The sequence below is a fragment of the Neodiprion fabricii genome, chromosome 2, assembly GCF_021155785.1.
Source record: "Neodiprion fabricii isolate iyNeoFabr1 chromosome 2, iyNeoFabr1.1, whole genome shotgun sequence".
NCBI classification, from domain to species: domain Eukaryota; kingdom Metazoa; phylum Arthropoda; class Insecta; order Hymenoptera; family Diprionidae; genus Neodiprion; species Neodiprion fabricii.
This window is the reverse complement of record NC_060240.1, coordinates 21,827,107-21,847,547: the sequence shown is the minus strand read 5'-3', so window position 1 is coordinate 21,847,547 and position 20,441 is coordinate 21,827,107. Positions and strand designations below refer to the sequence as shown.

Below are 20,441 nucleotides of genomic sequence, written 5' to 3'. Positions count from 1 at the left end.
CGCAAGTATGTTTTACGCGGCTTTCCATGCCTGTGTTCCGTACACAAAGTATCCATTTCTATGACAATCGAGTGAGTGTCTGAATGCGCATGCGCGGAGTGCAGAAAATACCACTTTCAAGTCCTAGGAGTTAGAAGTGGACTTTTCTGAACTGCGCGCATGCGCTATCGCCGACAAATCTGAGATTACGTAACCCCAACCCCAATTTCGTCTTTCGTGCAAAAACATAATTTTCTTATACAGGGTGTCCCTAAATTGCCTCCCACGGACTAGCCAGCATGATACCTCGTTAAAATCCGACCGAGAATTTCTTTTCCGGAAGATCGTCCGATGCATAGTTTTTGAATTATAAGCGATAGCGCTAGGCCAATCAGAGTGCACCATTTCATCTAGATTTGCCGCCACGGAAATTGCTGTTTTGTTCGTCTCGGTGAATTATTATTATTCGTTTACGAATTAAATATCGGCACCTCCCCTCTCTCCCTGTTGTACCCCTTCTCGAGCGCTGACCTCGGTATTGTTGCCGCGGCACACGCTGCCTGCCGCACATCCATGGGCGCACACTTGTGTGTGTTAACAGAAGCGCATCCTCAAGCATGAGGGTTACAGCAGCGAAAGAGGGGAGGTGCCGATATTTAATTCGTAAACGAATAATAATAATTCACCCAGGCGAACAAAACAGCAATTTCCGTGGCGGCAAATCTAGATGAAATGGTGCACTCTGATTGGCCTAGCGCTATCGCTTATAATTCAAAAACTATGCATCGGACGATCTTCCGAAAAAAAAATTCTCGGTTGGATTTTAACGAGGTATCATGCTGGCTAGTCCGTGGAAGGCAATTTAGGGACACCCTGTATAAAAGATTTTATGCAACAAGGAAGCAACGGTCTTTCCGCATCGCGTATTTTTAATATTCGTCTTCGGCTCACGTACGACTCACATTGCAAACTTACGCTCAGCCCAAAAAGACTGGGTTTGCCTCCTTGTTGTACAATATATTATAATCTCCAGTCGAAACGCGCACTCACGTATCAAGACCACACCGCAATATGTGAGTTTAGATTATGTACTATAATTATCAGTAGTAAACGGTGTTCTGTCACAACAGTGGCACCTAGTATCCGGCACTGGTAGTACGAACAGAGCAAGTAATGATAAAATCATGAAAATTTGCAGAGGTCACAATGATAAATATATTTGCCGATACACTCAAGAATATCTGGGCACGCATCATGAGTCCATTTTTTATAATTACAGTAAATTTTTTCAGCCAACACTTTGCAACACTTTTTATAATGCTTTTATTTACTGTTTACGACCGGTTAGCCCTAAGAAAAAATCACTGTACTAAATGAGAAAAGGTTTTCTATGGCAAATAACCGAAATAGGTAAAATATCTGTGTCCGGTATTTATTAGCGATCAGTAATGCAAGACTACATAAATGATAAAAATGCTGACACTTCGAAACTGATTTCAATTTTACTGTGCATTGTTTGAAAACATATCTACCAATAAACATTCCAAATTAGGAACGGCACAGTAGAACCATCAGTTATTCAAAATAAGTATATATACATATGAAATAAAGATATAAGTATAATGAATCACTGTATAAACAAATCGTAGTTTGTTGTAAATGGTCCACACTAACCCAACCTACCGCAAGAATTGATATTTTCGATTTGGCTGAAAGTTGGATATCTTTCTGCATTCTGTTGGAACAGGTTCCTTGATGCTTTCAAGACTTTTCATCAAATCGTTCATGAATAATAAATTATTGTAAATTATTCTGGTTTTTTTTTTAAACGTTTAAAATTTTTTGCAACTACAATCAATTTTAATTTTTTTTTTTTTAAGTTGTGTGTTTTTGAATGTACATTTTGAAAGTGCAATGCAATAAAGTATCAAGTGCCTTTATACCAAATTCCGGGATTTTTCGATGCTTTTCCCTTTTTAAACTTTTCGTTTTTATTACTTATTTGTGATCAATTTTTTTGTTCGTTGATATCTCGAGGACGATTTTCCAGATTTCAACGATCTTGATCTCAATCGACGCGGCTTTTCCAAACTTAGAACTGATGAAATTTTGGCTTTGTTTGGTCCAGTACCTTTTCAATTATTTAAATAACAATATTCCAAAAAATACAATAAAAATGATGATATCTTGAGAATGGATGAACAGATTTGTGTGAAAATTGGTAGCCCAAAATTATTTGGGTCGCTGATCACGAATCTAAAGTCAGATTTGCAAAATTAAATTTGACGTACTCAATATGTCGTAAAAAACTGGTAACGTTTGGATTTTACTGAAAATTGGTACTCGTAGGTTTGTTGGATCACCGATCACGAATTTGAGGTTACATTTGCGAAATCCACAATGGCGAATCCAATATGGTGGGAAAAAATCTAAAAACACTCGGAATTTAGTAAAATTTAGTGGAAGAGGTTTCTTGAGTCACCGATAACGAATTCAAGGTTAGACTAAATTTGTAACAGTGGATCCATTATAGTGGTTCAAATACAAAAAAGAAACCTCGTATTTTCATGTAATATGGCATCTGAAGGTTTTTGAATCGTAGCTCATGACTCTGAATTTGTGGTGCAAAATTCAAATTAGATTTAATATATTTTTTGTTCTGTGAACTTGGAACTTGCAATGTGAAAACAGGAAGTCGAGAGCTGGCTCACAACCAGCTTAAAACCGCTTCTTCTGAATACAATAAAAGGGTCGCTTCTAGAAAGTCTCAAAGTTTTTTTTACATTTTCAGGTGAAGTCCTGCACTGGCGCTTGTAATTTGCCAATTTACTGACAATGTCTTATACTTTCTTTGGTTTTGCTAGATAAATGTTTTCGAGAGTGGAATTCGCAGAAAAAATAACCTCAACCACGCGAAACAATCTTGGAAAAAAAAAAAGTTCTGTGGCTGCTATGAGGACTGATAGAGATTCTGAGACTGTATTTTACAGTTCGAGAGCTTTTTGAATCACGTAAGTACGAATGCTGTGCCGTAAAAATGATACCAGCACTAGGGAAAGCACATAGGATCAAACAAAAAAAAATCAGGTATTCCTCAAGATATAAATTTTATGAAAGAATGTAAATTCGAAAAATTGGTGATTTCGAAAAATTAACCACGGAGCCAGCAATCGAACCTGACGTCTAGAGATGCTTGACCGGAGCCTTACTCCACTAGACCACCTAGCCGCCCTGACTCTGTGTCGTTAATTTCTCTCATCACCAGTGAGTTCGAATTTGTTCGAATTCGATTTCTGGCTCCGTCGTTAATTTTTCGAAATCACCAATTTTTCGAATTTACATTCTTTCAACAATATTCTTCTCGAAAAAAAATGATTTGCACACCCGCATATCATTCATTAGATGGCTTTGCTTGTCTTACGTGGCTTCTCATCGGAAGCAAGGATTCAAAAGGGTAAACACAACATCTACACATTATAGACCTCCATATACACAGTGCTTGAAGAGAAGAAACTTCTTATTCGTACAAATTTTATGTTTGGAAGTATTCCTGTGCCCTCCATGACCATTTTTCCAGGTCTTGTTTTCTCAATTAGGTTACATGATAAAATAGATACTCACCGATCAGAGCTGACAAAAATAACTTCGAAATTGTGCCCTCGTTCTCGAATTTTCTGATATGAATCGACCAGTTGTGGGGTGAAGGCTTTACACGGGGGACACTAGAAATGCAAGAAAAAACAACAATGTATTAATTAACTATGGAACTTGTAACACTTTTTTTCAGGCAAAACTGTTACAAGGGTTACCTGACGCATATCTTGATGCGTAATACTGCTACAACCCTTCCGGGACACGTGTTACCCCAATATTACGGAAAAACCAACTCACAACCCACGTTAAGTTAAGCTAACTACTTAAGTTAATTTTCTTCAGTTTCCTCTCTTATCTATATAACGTGTATGCAGACACAAGCTACGAATACTGTCAATGAGGACAACTACCGCAACATACCGCCAACGAGGATCACTGTCGCCACGAGGGACGACGAGGACTATAGCCGCTGTAAAACCTGGACCAGTGCGAGAATAAAAGCCTGTCTTGACTCTACGTACATAGTCAGTAATCGAAAACATGGGACAACTTCCGGAAGGGGAAGATTTCTTAGTTGGGTTCCGAATTGTTGCAAAAATACCGTACTGCCGCTAGATGCCTAGTTGACGACGTTCAGGATCGTTCGTAAAATTACAGTAGTGCCTCCTCTTATCGACGACTTACCGTCCTGGTGCTGGACTACTACACGACCTACTTTGCGACGACGCAGTTAGCTAAAAGGTGACGACGTGATGAGGAAGCCATTCTGGTGGACCACGGACGTAATGCCTAAAACCCGGAAGGTAGAGTTACGCTGTGATGAAAGCTATTCTGGTGGAACCAGAAGTGCGCGGGAAACAAGAAATCGATCATCCTTTGACTACCGGCACCCAGTGACGACCCTGTGCTAATGTCATTCGGAAGTACCCGACTGTACGAGGAGTACTAGCAACGAGACGTCGGAGCAGGATCTTCCACTGACAATGAGCGCACCACACCTCGTCCCCTTCACGCACCTTATCTTACCACAACCACGAAGTGTTGCACAAAGAGGAATCCAAAAGCAGACACGTGACCAATTGAACTAATTACCGAAGATGAAGGATAACGTGACGTAACGACAGTCAGCGAGATTGTCAGGATCGACGACGATCCACTCACCCCAATTTACCAAACATCAGAATCGACGTCACATGTGCCTCGTTTGTCAGCGTTCTTTCTTATTCTGTACCGGTGTAACAGTATCTTGTTCTCTGTTTTCTATCGTAACTTAACTTCTCTTCACTACCGTCTCTTCGCTTGTGTTTCTGAAGGTAAGGTTGTTCTCGTTCTTGTGAAACCGCGAATTTACTTGAAACATATCTTTGCTATTTCTTTTCTTTAACGTAGCTTGACTACCAACGAACCACGAGTTCGAATAGCTTAATATTCTCTTTATCGAAAGTGACTTCGTGACTGGCTAGTTCTCTTAATTTTAACGTAACTTCTGTTAACTTTAGACCTGAGGTGTAGTTGATTCTCGAATGATTTAAGTAAAAATTGGTACCTTAACTCTCTTCTTTTCTCTCTGCACTTTAGCACTTGATCTTGTGAATGCTCTTACCTAATTTCTGCTGTCTTATCTTTATTGCATTTCTTGTGTCCAGCCTGCCAATTTTTTCTCGCTGATACCGCAATTTGTCACTGAAAATCGTAGTGCCTTGTCTAATATCGCAGCTTCTCTTAAAGTCTCTCACGCTTACAGTTTTCTTGCTTACACTTACGCTTAAGTATAATTTCTATATCTGATAATTATCTTTCTCATACTTTGATTTATCGCTGATACCTTGTCTATAATAAGTGAGTTAGTTTACCCTAAAACATCGGAAATCCCTAACATAACTGTGGCCGTAGATTAATCTAGTTTGTAGTATCGGTAACAAAATCGTAGAGAGTAACTGTAATATCTTTTCTTCTCGTATCTATCATCAATTCTCTTTTCCATAGCGAATTTTTTAACTATCGCAACCCACTCCCTACCGCAAAAGTACCACGATCTAGATTTCTACGTAAAACCACCGTTAATGATTAAGTTCACTAAATCACGAATGTACCGTATCGTCTGTCAGACAACTTCTTAATTCTCGATGTCGCAATTCAAATTACTTAAAAATTCATGAATACTTTCTAATATCAATAATTTTTCTCAACAATATCTTATCTAGTTTACCGTAATAAAATCGTTAGTTAAGTAAGAATCACTGTATTATCCAAATCTTCGCAGTTTTACTGTTCCGTTCGATGATTATAGAATCAATCTAAAATATCGCCTACTCTTGAAGTTATTAACTTCTGTCGATCTTTTCTTACAATTGTCGTACACGAACCGTATATTTTCGATCTTTATTACTCTTTGCTTATTTTTTTTTTTCTATTGCTACTAATCTCTTAGACTGTTATTGTATACTAGTTAATTTTCTCTGGACATTGTAAGCTTGCTGATTTTTGCTTGTCGAATAGTATCATCACGTATCACACTAATATATGCTCTTTGTTTTTGCATTGCTTTCCATCAACCATGTATATGAAACACGTGTGTCTAGGTCAGCGTATCCATAGTAACGTTTGTTGTCATCGTGCATGGTAAGAGAGCAAGGCTGTATATAGTAACCAGGGACGTAGCTAGTCTCCTCACACACTGCCTATATCAGTTCAATTCAATTTAAACATCCTTTTAACGATCTTCGTCATCATCCGATCGGCAAAACATTTTTAGGGGTTTCAGATATTTCCCTAAAGAACGAAGTCACTTTCAGAGAAGCCACAGTCGATCTGATTCGATCAGTCGAAGGTACATATTCATCTGCATTTGTTGGAACCTGCCACGGGCAAATCTTTGAAAGTCAACTAAATTCTACATGCACGCATGTATGTAGACTGCGACTGCTTGAAATACGATTGGAGGAAACCCAGGGAGTCGAATTGCATCAAGGCTTTCACGGTTGAATCCGTGTAGGCGGATGAAATTCATTTATTCTTGACCCTATGCCAAGTCCTAGCGGCATTCGATATTTTTTTCCCCATACATCTGTTCCCGTGATTAAACGCAGCTGGTATTGAGCTAAGCCAAATCTCTTCTTGCTCCCCCAGCTGTCTACATCGATCGAGCAGATCTCAGGTAAGAACCAAATTAAGACTTGGATATTTTGTGCCCGTGAATGGGTAGGGGTAAAAATGTAGAAGGATCAAAAAATTGAAGAGGCGCAATATCGAATTTTTAAAGAAGCGAAAACTTAACTTATAGAATTTAAAAATGTTGAAAGTAGAAGTATGGACAAGTAAAAGAATGGAAAGGTTGGAACATAGAATACCGAATTGTAGAATCGTCAGAATTCCTCTTAAAGTCGTTGACAGATTCTCGATTTTGCCCTTCTATGTTTTGACCTTTCTGTATTTTGTCATTCTGTATTTCGATTTTCCATATTTAAAGTTTACTATACTTGGATTTTGTACATTTTCAAATTTTATGAATAAGGCTCTGAAAATTTGATACTCTGGTCCTTCTATCAATCGACAATTCACGTTTTTTATCCCCACCCCCCATGAAATAACAGTATCATTTAGGTACCTTCCTCATAATTAGGACATGCACCGTAAATATTTAAATTTTGTTTTTTTTCAGCGGTACGGGATGTTTTTGATAAATATTATGTTTTCGAATCCAAAATAACTTCCATTTCCCTTCATCACGTACAGTATTCTTGCAAAATACAAGATGTTTGCACAAACACGAGTTAAGAAAAAACTTGACGTGATGGAAAAAACCTGTGGAATTTTTTGGTTCCAGACCTGTGTTATTATTCTTGAAGAGACACTGCAGTTTTTCCGATTATGTTTTGTCGTTGATGCAGAGTCTCTCGTCAGGCTATAGGTACATCATCATTCGACGGTACGAGAATAATCGTACAATAGGTACATGCAGTGCAAGTATATCTGTACTCCAGGAACAGTTTCCCACGACAAAACACTGCAGGATTTAAGATATTTGCTAAACCTAGCTAGTCAACGTTATTGAAAATACATTGCACGAACTGGAATTACATGGCGGTTTATATGCAAAATACCTATCATTCAAAATGCTGTCATCTCCCTTTTCAGGGGAGATTTTTCTGAAAATAAAGATGTCAGACGGACATGTTTGATCTTCACATGTAATTCTATCAACATGTTTATCAAAGCAGCTTAGTCCGAGCATAAGGATCGATTCATTGCTAAATGTACTCCGCTTCAGTTAAAAAATTAAGTAAATGCCTGCCAATTCTAACACGATCTATTCCAAATGGTGAGCAGCAGTGTTGTATTAAAAAAAAATTCTGTTCATGTAGATGATTTAATAAACCATTCCCCGAGGAGGACCCATAGTCGGTTGAAACGGAGACACAAGAAATGGAGTTTTTATTGCGAAAGACCTACATATCCAACATTCTGCTACATGTAATAAGGAGGTCAAAATACATTTCTACATACGTTATGAAATATTGCCTACGGAATATGCAAATGCATACATTTTCCCATTTAAAATAATTGGACAATAGAAAATACACGTTCAAGCTTTCACGAAATCTTTGGATTTAAGGTACACGCGTAAAATGAAACTATTCTAAGTGTAACCCGGCCCTGCCATCAGCACCACTCCGACTTACCCAATGGGCACTGAAGTACACACCCTTGACGCAGTGCCGGAGCTCCTCGTGTAGCATCGGCTCCTTGTTGTCTCGGCTTCCGCATGGCAAGAGGGGCCCGTCGACGAGGGTGGCCTTGGGATGCGGTGGCGTCCAGGGAAAATTCGCGCCTGTCGGGTCTGCCAGGGTACGTTCGACGCCTCCGCGAGTCACGACCGATCCCGTCCCGCCCTCGACCAGAATCAGAGTCGGGACGTCCGCTTTTATGCGATACCTCCTCGTCAGCCGCGTCTGAAACAAGCCGAAAAACATCATCATCAGCATACGCTTCGTGTCTGTGAAGGGTTACACGTGATAATATCCCAGAACTTTTAACCTCGCGACAAAATATATTGTAAAGGAACCCCAGCAATATTGACCCACAACAATATGATGATAGAGACAAAACCTCCTGACGATAAAACTTCACAAGACTCTTGAATATAACTTTCCTCTATCTGTAAGAGGATCAGGTCAGAGTTCACATAAGTATATCATCCCGTTCTGACTTGGCTCACAAATATCATTGTATCTCTACAACTATTAACCCTCGGAGAACACACAGCGTCTGTCAGAACCTGTCCCAAAGTTTCGATTTTGCTACTATTTTACCTGAATTTTTTCAAATTTTTACCCAAAATATAAAAATAATTTTAAATTGACATTTTTTTACAAAATTTCCTGTTGTTACGTCCTCCAGACTTCATATTCCTTTCCCACAATATTATAGTCACCTTACTTCCTGAATCCTCTCCTTATCTTCACAGAGACAGCAGGTACACGGAGAGACAAATTGTTGCAAAAAGTCCTATAATTACTGGCATTTTAGGGACATATCGGCATTTTTCGCAATGTTTGTTACAATAACAGTAAAAGCTAATATTTCAATTCTACATTCTACTAGTTGACCAGAACAACAAGTACTAAACTGGTGTCAACGATTGTAATCAGTGAATAGTAAAAATAAGAGTAATAGAAAGAGGTATTCATATTATTAAATGATCCTAAAGAAATAGGAATAATGAACTAGCGAATTAAAACTTTGTCCCTGAAAATACTGGAAAAAATCCTATATCGGAGAAAAAGGTAGAGACCATGTTATACATTTTGGACTGACTGCATCAAAACCACGGTCTTACATACAGGTCTGGCAACGAAGGTAGTGGGGGTGGTTCATTTCACGGCCGGTTATGTATCTCACTTTGTGGCCGCCAGGGCAGCGTTGTGATCGAGAGATGGATAATCCACGCGTGCGCAATGCAGCGCCAACGTAATAATAATATTGTTATTGGCACATTTTCATCCCTACCATCCCTACCCCACGTTCATCCCTAGATAGCAGCGCTGCGACATGGCTATTTCAAACACTAAAAACCACGGACAGCAAGAGAACCACGCCGCTCTGTAGAAAATTGGCTTCATTGCCAGACCTGTATGTAAGACCGTGATCAAAACATAATAAAATTACCAGCGAGAATGACGGATTCGTCGCCGAAAACTTCCGGGTACATCCGATGCTAGCCGAGTGTCGCTGAGCATCGAAGATGCAATTATTTACGGCTCCACGTGCTCGAGGTTGTCGCGTTTTACGTTTCACGTAGGCTGTGTTCTCAATCAGTGCAATTCACCAATTATAACTGGAAAAAATGGAAGTCCAAAGCTAAGAAACATTGTAAATACTTCATCATCAGTTTAACTTCTTTAAAGAAATTTAAATTTCGCGGGGCTTATTTCGCCTACGCCGGTAGGTGGCTGCAGACGCGTGGAATATTCACGCGAGCGCTGCAAATTATGACCGCGTAGCATATAAGCAACCGCGCTGACACCATAAATATGTAACTGGTATGCGTTCAGACTTGCGAGCGTATGGATAAGCATAAATGAATATAAGGTTAGGTCTAAGTTTATCAGATTGAGTTAACCGAGGAGGCGAATGGGGAGATTGTTAAAAATATAACCTTGCAAAACTTACATTACAAAATATATATTATGTGTCGTGGATCACCCATATACTCGTATATGTTACTATAAGACACGGATTTAGTAAACGAAAACAAGCGCAATTACTATTTATTTTTAATGCTTGCTGTACAATTCATCCTAAAGTTAGGAATTTGCCAAGGCACGATGGTAAGTAAATTACTTGACGCTACGATCACGATTTTACCATAGTGAGTTATTTACTGTACGAATTATTACTGCTGATTGTCGTATGTTTTACAATCGTCTTTGGGGAAACTGAAAACTTCTTAGGATAGACATCTATCATCCAATAAAATGTCATCCGTGTAAATCTCTGAACTGCAACCAATGAGTCTTCTACCTTCTCTAACAATAAGTTCATCACTTTCATCCTAGCTTCCGCACCAGTCACTTAATTATATCTCTATGCCAATCTAAACACTTCTCCCAAGCCGACTCCTTCACACTGACCACTGTTATAAATCAATTACTTGGTCATGAATGATAAATTAACTGCACCATTTAAATCTTCGTCCTCCCTTGAAACCGATTCCTTCCTTTTTTTAATCATTCCCTGCATTGGGAATAGCGGCATGTAAGTCCATAATCAGCATGTACGAACCCTAAAATAGTCAAATAACACTTAGGCTGGGCGCAGAGTAGGTTTCGGTTGCCGCTCATCGAAATCTACGCGTTCTACTCCGCAACAATTTTTTCATAAAAATAAAAATTTTCAGTAATGTTTTCTGATGATTTTGTTACGGGGTGGTTGATTGTGATCATGACGAGCGGCTATCGATGAGCGCATCCACACCCAGCCGTGATGTTATTATGGCCTATTTCGGGTTCGTCACTCGTCGACTACGCGCACGTACGAAGGATAAGAGGGAATGAGAGGTACTTTCATTGAGGAGTTGAATGTCTAAGTATACAAAATGATTTATTGTCAAAGATATGGAGAGTACAGTGAGAAGATGCAGAGGAGGACAAAGGGAAGAGAGGTAAATTTAGATGTTGGCCGAATGGAAGATGACTTGAGAGTGAGTATATGGGGGGGGGGGGGGGGGGGAGTATGCAAGAGACTGACTTGTTGCAGTACAGGAGTAGAGGGAGTAATCTGCTGACGCGGTATGAAAACTGAGGCAGTGAGGTGATGATAAGAAGAGAATGCAGGGTATAAGGTAGCTGTAAGAGTGTGGGAAAAGAATCTAATGTCTGAAGGACGTAACGATTTAATATTTCTGAAGAAGCATTTGAACTGCGGGGATTGACTACAATATTTGAATTATATGTAAGGAGTTTTTCAATTCGATGGGACGAGCAGTTCTGAAATGGTAGGTCGGGAAAAAAGCAGAGGGTCTCACAAACCCAAAGTGTATTCGGTGATCGGAAAAATAGGCGTGTACTCCTAAGGTTAATCTGGTCGTAACGAAATATAGCATAAAATCTATCCAGACGTTATACCTATCCACAGAAAAAAAAGAATCGAAATTTACTCGATAGTTCTGCAGTTATGAACGAATATACATATAGAAAGGCAGAGAGACGTTGAGTTTTATATACAGAGTGAATTCCTAACGGCCACATGATCCGTTGTCTGCTAAAATTTAATGCGCACGCACTACGATCTGAAGGTGACTGTTTGTCTAGGCCACCTACCGTCATAAATGTAATCTCAAAACGTTGACAATTGTCGCCGGCAGTTGTGCTCACCATCGACGACTGTCAAATTTTTTAAGGTTGTATACATAGTAACGAACTCACGTCTTAATTTATGACGGTTGATCGCCCTGGCAAACAGCCGTTCTCGGATTGTAGCGCATGCGCATTAGAGTTTAACAAACAACGAATCATGCAGTCATTGGGAATTCAATCCGTATGTACAAAAGAAGAGAAGATAAATCTGAGAAATTTTATATAAAACAAGCTGAGATATCAGCAATGTAAGAAAAAATGTACTCGTTTGAATTTTTGAATTGTGATTAATCTCACGTGTGCTTTATCCGATTCAATAATGTTTTTGGGCTTATTTTGCTCGCTGACCACATGCCCATGAATTGTGTGTGAAAAATTCAAGATAGTTTACGTAACAAATAGCTTGGACGTCGAGAAATCAAGTAAAATATTTCGCCCATTATGTTGAAGAAAAAAACTTTGCATATTAGAGGTATGTTTGTTTTTATTAATAAAACGTACTTAAGTTTAACTCATAACCTACAAGTTCCGAGTATTGCGGAGAATTACATTGATTTCCTAACTCATCACGGCTTGCATTGTTTGCTATATTCACTTGTAGTTCTAGGTTTTATAAACAAGCCTTGACCTCTTCCAATTACTTTATCATTACCTTCGGGTTAATTATTTGAGATTTATAACATCACAGCCAGGTGGCAGCCATTTTGGCTAAAGCGGTAACCATGTAGACACTTTTTAGCTTACTATCGGTTATTTAAAGATGTATGGAATAACTAAAACTAAGAAAGTCTCATTCAAGTTAATCTGGTTACACATAATTAAATAAGTTCCCGCGATATAGAAAAAAAATTTTAAATGTAGAATTTTCAATGGAATACCCTTGTAATGGCAACAACTTCAGCAAATAATATTATTTTGTCATTTTTTACCAAAAAATCAGCACTGCTTTGCTAATTCAGATTGCCAATCACTCATTTAATTAGTGAACAAATTTCCCATAGATCGTCTGATTGTGAGTAAGGATTTGGGTAACAATGATATAATTATTGTTTAGTTGAAAGTTTATTATTTATCATCTACAAATTGTAACGATTGTAAGTATACTGTTTTCATCAACTAATATGGCTGACAAGTGTATTTTCTTTGCATTCCTATTGGCATACAATATTTTAAAATTAAATGTGTTGCCACAGGAACGCTCCAGCATTTGAACCGCAGTAGGATTTTTATTTGTTACGTACAATCCTGTCGCCATAGGCACGATCGATTCTTCGTCAATGTATGTACGTGTGATTAACGCCACCCCATTTGATCCAGTTCGCTTTGGGGCAGCAGCGAGCCCACCGCTTCACCGCCGCTGTGGAGGCTCGAAGGGTGTGAGGAAAAAATCATGCGAGTAAAGGGGCTTCGACTCGGTGTTGAGTTGGTAGCAAAGCGCACGCTTGAACTGAACCAGAGATTAAAGATGTATCGGGCGTACACTCGAATAAAAATTACGTGAAAACAAAAACATCGCACTGCGGCAACAAAGGTGACATAACTCAAAAATTCTGGATTGTCAGTTGAAGTGATATTCTGGTTTCGAGGTCTGGGTTTCGGGTGTTTTTCGTGCTCTACATCGTCCATTTGTTTATAGAATTTTCATTGGTGTTTAAAGAACTTGCAGTTAAATTTTTGTGAAAAAAAAAATGGAAATTAAGAAAGGTATGGGTCTCTAAACACGACCGTGACAAAAAAACCGGTTGAGGTGGCTAAAACGATTCGAACGCTCCCATTGATCCGAAACAGAAAAACAACGAGCTTTTTTGATTAACAAGAATGTCGTTATAACCCGTACTAAGAAGGGAAAAAGAATTCTCAAAAATACCAACTGTTTGAAGACAAAATTAATATTTCCCCCATTTTTTTGAATGTTTTTCAATTCTTTTAAACAGTTGTGATAATATGATAGTTTCGCGTGGTAGGGGTTATAGAGGGATGTATACTGAAAATTCATACCAAATGTTAAGTCAACGGGTTGGATAGAACTCGAGATTTTATGTCAACCAGTATGAAAATGTTTTTTTGTGATAAACGCATTTATGTAAAGTTTAATGTTTTGACCTTGGTTTTGGGGCTTATTTTTGTATGAGCTGGAATGGGAATTCTTCTTACCTTTGATTAGCGATTCCTGGGCATAAGGGAAGCCTTCTACCGCAATCGCAAATTCCTTACAGGCCGATTTTTCTGGCCTTGAAGCCAATAAATCTATTGAGACTATAAAACGGTCGTACAATTGTTTCACTCAAGTGCGCATAACTTCCTCCATTTTTGAAAATTTTGTCAACAGGTTTGGGCATAAATATTCATAAAAGATGCAACTATAATAATATGCAAAAAAAAAATTGATCGATCCCTCCAAATTTTTAGACCAAAATACCCCCTTACTACGTTTCGATTGCCGAGATTCTAATCTATAGCCATGTGAAATGACACTTGTGTAGTTGCGAAGCTTGCCACCAGAGAGCAGAAATGTTGCTATGGTTGCTATGGAGTTCTTATGGTCAACTTCAACTTTGATTCGGATCATTGTAGAGGGTGCGAACGGACTTTTTGATATTAATAGTTTCCTTCGAATATCAATGAATTGCCCCTTTAAACTTTTGATGGTTTGATTTTTCTGGTTTTGCTCGTACTGACAATAACTGTTTCTCAGTTGTGTCATCTTTGTCGTCAAAGTGTGACATGATTAAACAAAGGTATAACAATAAGCAGTATAACTTACTCCATCAAGTTAAATGCAATCAAAGAAAAGACCCTGTGATTCGGAAAAAAATTCAACATTGAATTTCAACTGTACTTAAAAACTCTGTTATCAAAAACATCAGAGAAATCATATTATTCATCTTTTTTTTTCACTGTTGAAATCCATATAATTTGATTCGAATTTGTTGGACGAGAGCTCACTCTATTCACAAATAAATACTAACCGTTTGAAACAGAGTTGCTCTTGAGCCCGTTGATACGTGGAAAAATTCGATCTGTAAAATCGTCATAATTTACAAATGGTAAACTTATGATTTAGCGGTAAATAATTTATTTTTACCTGAAATCTAACTCATAATCAGACGATCCATAGAGAATTCAACCACGAATACAATGAGCTATCGTTAATTAGAGTTAGACAAGCCGTGTGATTTTCCCAGTGGAAAATTCAGTGAGAAATCACAGTATAATATTATTTCTCTGAATTTGCCACCAAAATATAAAGTCTTTAGAATTAAAGTTTAGCGTTTTAAATTTTTACCCCGTCTCACGCCAATGTTTTCAGTAATGTGTAACTAGATTAGTTTAAGAGATGCTTTCCAAGACTTTGTTTTATCAAATTTTTGTTTAAGCCACTTTTTCGACCTGACTGTGCGTCCCATATATACTTAAACGTTGTATCCGTTGCCGGCATGCGAGCACAATAGTTAGTATTCATTGTACAAGTTGAGCTCTTTTTAAATTTTGGAAACAGTTAACAATTAGCCTTTTCATCGAGGATATTTCACTTCTGAAGGCTTTATATATTTTTTCTCACATGATTTTGCAGTATAAAATTATAGCGAATTCTGATGAAAGTAATTTGCACCAAGAATCTAGTTTACAGATTCATATCTCTTTGAACTCCCATTTATTTAAACATTAGATTAAACAACGACTTGTCTAAAGTGGTCCTCGAGGTAGCAAGAGAATGATCAACGTCGGCAGCTGACCTCTTTTCTTTTTGGACTGTGTAGCAAGTGGATTTCCACTCTCCGCCGTCTCATGAATACGACCAATCAGTAGCAGATAAATTCCATAAATTAACTTCTTTTCTTTCTCCCTCTCTCTCTCTCTCTCTCTCTCTCTCTCTCTCTCTCTCTCGATCTCTACATGTGAGGGATCAATTTGTACAACTCCTGATCGTCTCTGATCATCTTGTGTGTGTCTGATAATTTTATATACCGTTTCAACGAAACCAATAAGTCTTTGCAAGTTATTTTAAAATTTTGTTTGGCTTTCGTGCCTGACAATGAGATGATAAATGTGGAATATTTCGTTCAATCAAGGTTTTCGAACATTTGAAGTTGAAAACTGTTTGAAAACAAGGGAAGGAATTGGCTCGGATGGCTCGGTTGAAGGACCAAATTGAGTCTGTGAGAATAAAAGATATATTGCAAAGAGAATTATAATAACTGACATAAGATAAGGCAATTAATGCAATTGGAAAAATAAGAGTGGTATTATAACGTAGCGGGAATAGGTCGGTATTGGAAGAATCTGTGAAGTAAAGAAATAGTATTAGTTCGTTGTTGGTTGAGGAGGTTTGTCTAGAGATGTAGACACAAGTTGGTTATTTTCCAATGTAAGTAGAGAATATCCAGGCTATAAGGAAACAGTACACACAATGCGTTTTATGTGTGTAATCGAACGAGTACTAGTAGAGGAAAGAGCGCGAACCAGGCGTGTGGATTCATACAGTGTGTGGATTCAATGCTCTCAAGAAGGTTGCACGAACTAGGTGTCATGGATGAGTGCACGAACTAGGTGCAGGAAAGGATCTTAAGAAGGTTGCACGAACTAGGTGCCTTTGATGAGTCCACGAACTAGGTGCAGGAAAGGATCTCAAGAAGGTCGCACGAATTAGGTGCGTCGACGACAGTGCACGAACTAGGTGCGTTAACGACAGTGCACGAACCAGGTCGGCTAGAACAAACAATGCACGAACTCGGTGCGGTAAAGTAACAGAGGGTACTCGGTGTCAACCTGTGATTCAACCAAGATATCGGGTATTGTGACACTTAATGCTGAACAAACTCGGCTGTGGTCAGACTAGAAGTGGCGCTTTTATATGGGGTGGTTGGTCGTATCATGGAGCGTTCAGCAGAATAGCGACTGACAGATTATCTGCTCCCTTGCAGAATTACACTCTTAGGTGCTCATTCACTCATTGTAGGTGAAAGTGAATTCGACAGCGTAAATCCATACATACAGAAAGTTACCAGTCCAATCACAAGAAAAGAAAACATGTAACTAAGGTTTTTCAAACAAAAACACAATTGAAAATGTTTGATTGGACATTAAGACAGTTAAGGATAGACACAAAGCGTCGATTATAGAAGTATACTTCTGAGATGTCAAGCGAATACGAAATTTATTGTACATAACAAATGAAATAAATTCTAGGTGTGTTGGATTGGGTTTGTCAAAGTCTATTGAATTTTTGGTATCCAATCTGACTGTGTTTAGTGATATAAGTCTTGTGTCCAATAAATATTTCCCTTTTATTTTGTGTCTCCATTTACCTGATATTCGAACAGGATCCCTTCAAATTTAAAACATAATGATAAATAATTTAATAATTCATGGGCGATAAAGTTTGCTATACATTTAAGTGTATCCACGTATAAATTAGCAAAATTCTGTGTGAGCATTTTATCCAACGTCACGGATAAAACCAAAAGTTTTGGTCCCTTGTCAAGAAAGTTTAAGGAATTGGCATGCTGTAAAACTAATTATTGATATCTTTAGATGTGTCTTCTTTATATACTAGTATATCAACAATGCTAGCATTAACCATCATTGCGCATAAATAGTCTCAGACCTGTAAGTACAAAGCTATACTCAAGGATTCAAATAGTTGAAATCTGTCTCAACTTCACTTATTTTTACTACAATAATACGTTCTATAAACAAATATTTGGTGTGGCCATGGACTTACCCACTAGTCCGGTGGTCGCAAATTTAGTAATGAAAAATCTTAAGCAAACTGTCATTGGTTCTCTTCCGTTTGATTTAACATTTTACAAGAGGTACGTTGATGATATCATTTCTTGCGTACGTGAAGACAATATCCAGGATTTGGTAAATGTATTTAAAAGCTTTCATCCAAGACTCAAATTCACGTTAGAGCTCGTACAACATGGTCAGATCAGCTTTGTAGACACGTTGGTCATTAATGACAATTGGAAAGTAATAACTAACTGGTTTCATAAGGACGCCTCGTAAGGTAGTCGAGTCGGCATATCAATTATGAATCTCATCGCCCACGTCAGTATAAAAAAAGTGTAGCCATTGGGTTATTTGATCGTAGCTTCGTATTATCTCATGGCAAGTTCAGAAGGCGTAATCTCAAACTAATAAGAGCAACTCTTCTATAAAATGGATATCCTCCGAAGCTAATTTCAGAATCCCAAAAACAAAGGGTGTATAAATTTTATAATACTATAAACTTTGGGAATACAGCCAATTCTAAAGACAATAACAACACTGTCACAGGGTCTACCCCTTTTGTTGATGGATTGTCTTATAGTATCAAACACATTTTAGGGAAAGAGACCTTAGTGTTACGCTTGACATTTTTAACAAAATGAACGCTCTATTCACTCTTCTCAAATCTCATACGTCAACGTTAGAAAAAATTGAAAATGTATAAAAAATTAATTGTAAAGACTATCAAAACTGCTATTTTGGACAAGCTGCACAGCATTTAAAAAAACGAATGGGTAATCTTATGATGTAAAGTCTCACGACCCGGACAGGTCGACTCTTGCCTTCCACTCCCTCACTGAAAGTCATGCATTTGATTTCGAGAATATTGAGGTAGTAGACAAAGAAAAAAATTGGCATAAGCAATTCATAAAAGAGATGATACACATCACTAAGAATGAATATTAATAATTAAACCTTAATTAATAATTAAAGAATAATTTCAATAGAATGACCGGCATTCAGAATTTGAGCCGTCTCTACTCTAATATAATCTGAATGATGATGAGTAAGTTTCTAAAATTTTCTAAAGTGTTAAAATTTTCCCGCCTGCACTATGATCCTGATTCAAGCATAGTCAGATAGAAACCAACTGGAGTTTTAATCTAGGCCATCGTGGAATGTAATACTGGTGCATATAGAATCACAATTGAACTTCTAAGTTAGGTCATCTTGGAATGGACCTCCTTTCATCACTTCCTCCTCGTTCACCAAACTCATAGCATCTAAGGTGTCGAGGAATGTCAATAATGTAAGTCAGCTAATTTCACCATTAGCTTGTTGTATATATAATAATTTTTTTCTAGCGGGTAGTCGATTTTTGTCCTACACGGAAAAAAAAATTCTGTTCGGCGAGCTGTATTCTACAGCTCCAGTAACTATACGCACTCTACGGTCTATCTTGTAGTTACAGCAACTATATATTAGTCAGCTCTGATAGCTGCAAGTTGTTCAGCTCTCACAGCTGAATGGTTTTGCTCTAAGAGCTGTAAGTTGCGCCGTGCTCTGGTGCGTTGACATATTTCATAACCTTCAAATTTCATGAGTATGATTTAAATACAGTTGATAGATAATTGTTTAAATAGTCCATTCAAATATGTAAATGACACTGAATGAATAATGATAATAATGATGAAAAATAATAATAATAGCAATATAATTGTACTATTTAATAATAAGCGCTGTGAGCGGAGCCGAAAAATTCTGGTCTAGCTCTTCGAACGAAGCTGTTTAGCTGAGAGAGCTGAACAACGTACAGCTATGACAGCTGACTAACAGTCAGTTATACGAACCATGCAGTGCTCTTCCAATAACAGAACGCTTAGTTCGACGAACTGTTTACAAGTAACATTCTAATATTTAGTTCCACGAGCTGAATTTTTTTTTCCGTGTATGTATAGTGAAATTTGTCTCTCTCTGAAATTGTAAGCCGCACATGTGCTAGGTTAACCTAGTTGATAACCTCATGACACATGGGCATTGTAAAGTCACTGACGCTATCAAACTAAAGAAAATCGAAGTTAAACCATTTATCTGTAATTTCTCTTTGTTTAATAAACAGCCTAAAGATGGCAGGCTGAGCCGGCCAAATCGTCGATACTAAATAATTTGGTTGTTTACTGCCTGACCTTTTCTGACGAGCATATAATGAAGAATATACGCGGCATTCCACGCCAAATCGACCACTTTTGAACCCGACCCCTTTCAATTTGATTAAAAGTTTTTTTATCCTTTTCTACTCTATGAAAAACGTTTCTTAGAATTTTTTCAAATTTTTTCACCCAACCAAAATAAAGTTATGAATTTTTGAAAAAATGGGTTTGTTTTTTTTTTGAAATAGTTATAACTTTTCCAAAATTTGACTTATCGGAAGGTTTTTTTTTGAAAATTTTCGTCTTTCAATGTACTTTTTGAAAAAAGTACACAAAAATTGTTACGCCCCGACGTACCGCCTTGGCGTACCTTTTTTAAAATTTCATCTCATTTCATTTCTCTAATTTCTTCAATGCGCAGATATTATTTCATCGAAATCTGATATTCTAATAACGGCGAGTTCCACGCCTCCTGGCAAAAGTCAGGTAGAGACCAAGAATGATCCCTAGTATAAGGTTCAAAATTATTTCTTACAAGTGGTACCAAGAACTGAGATAGGAGACTGGTGAGCTAGTAACAGCGGAGCTCAGCCTAATAATAGCTCTTTTTTTAAGGCAAAATTATCATTAATATATAGCATAAACT

At 37.8% G+C, this 20,441-nt stretch overlaps 1 protein-coding gene across 3 annotated transcripts in view; it reads right to left on the bottom strand.

Annotated features, from left to right (window-relative positions):
- Positions 1-20,441, bottom strand: part of LOC124175756 (nucleoredoxin-like) — a 70,058-nt gene that overhangs the window by 6,785 nt on the left and 42,832 nt on the right. For all 3 annotated transcript variants that reach the window (XM_046556250.1, XM_046556252.1, XM_046556251.1), the window contains exons 2-3: positions 8,256-8,525; positions 3,601-3,701 (exon numbers count right to left, since the gene is read on the bottom strand). In XM_046556250.1, the coding sequence (XP_046412206.1) occupies positions 3,601-3,701; positions 8,256-8,525 (371 nt within the window). The remainder of the gene's footprint in view (positions 1-3,600; positions 3,702-8,255; positions 8,526-20,441) is intronic.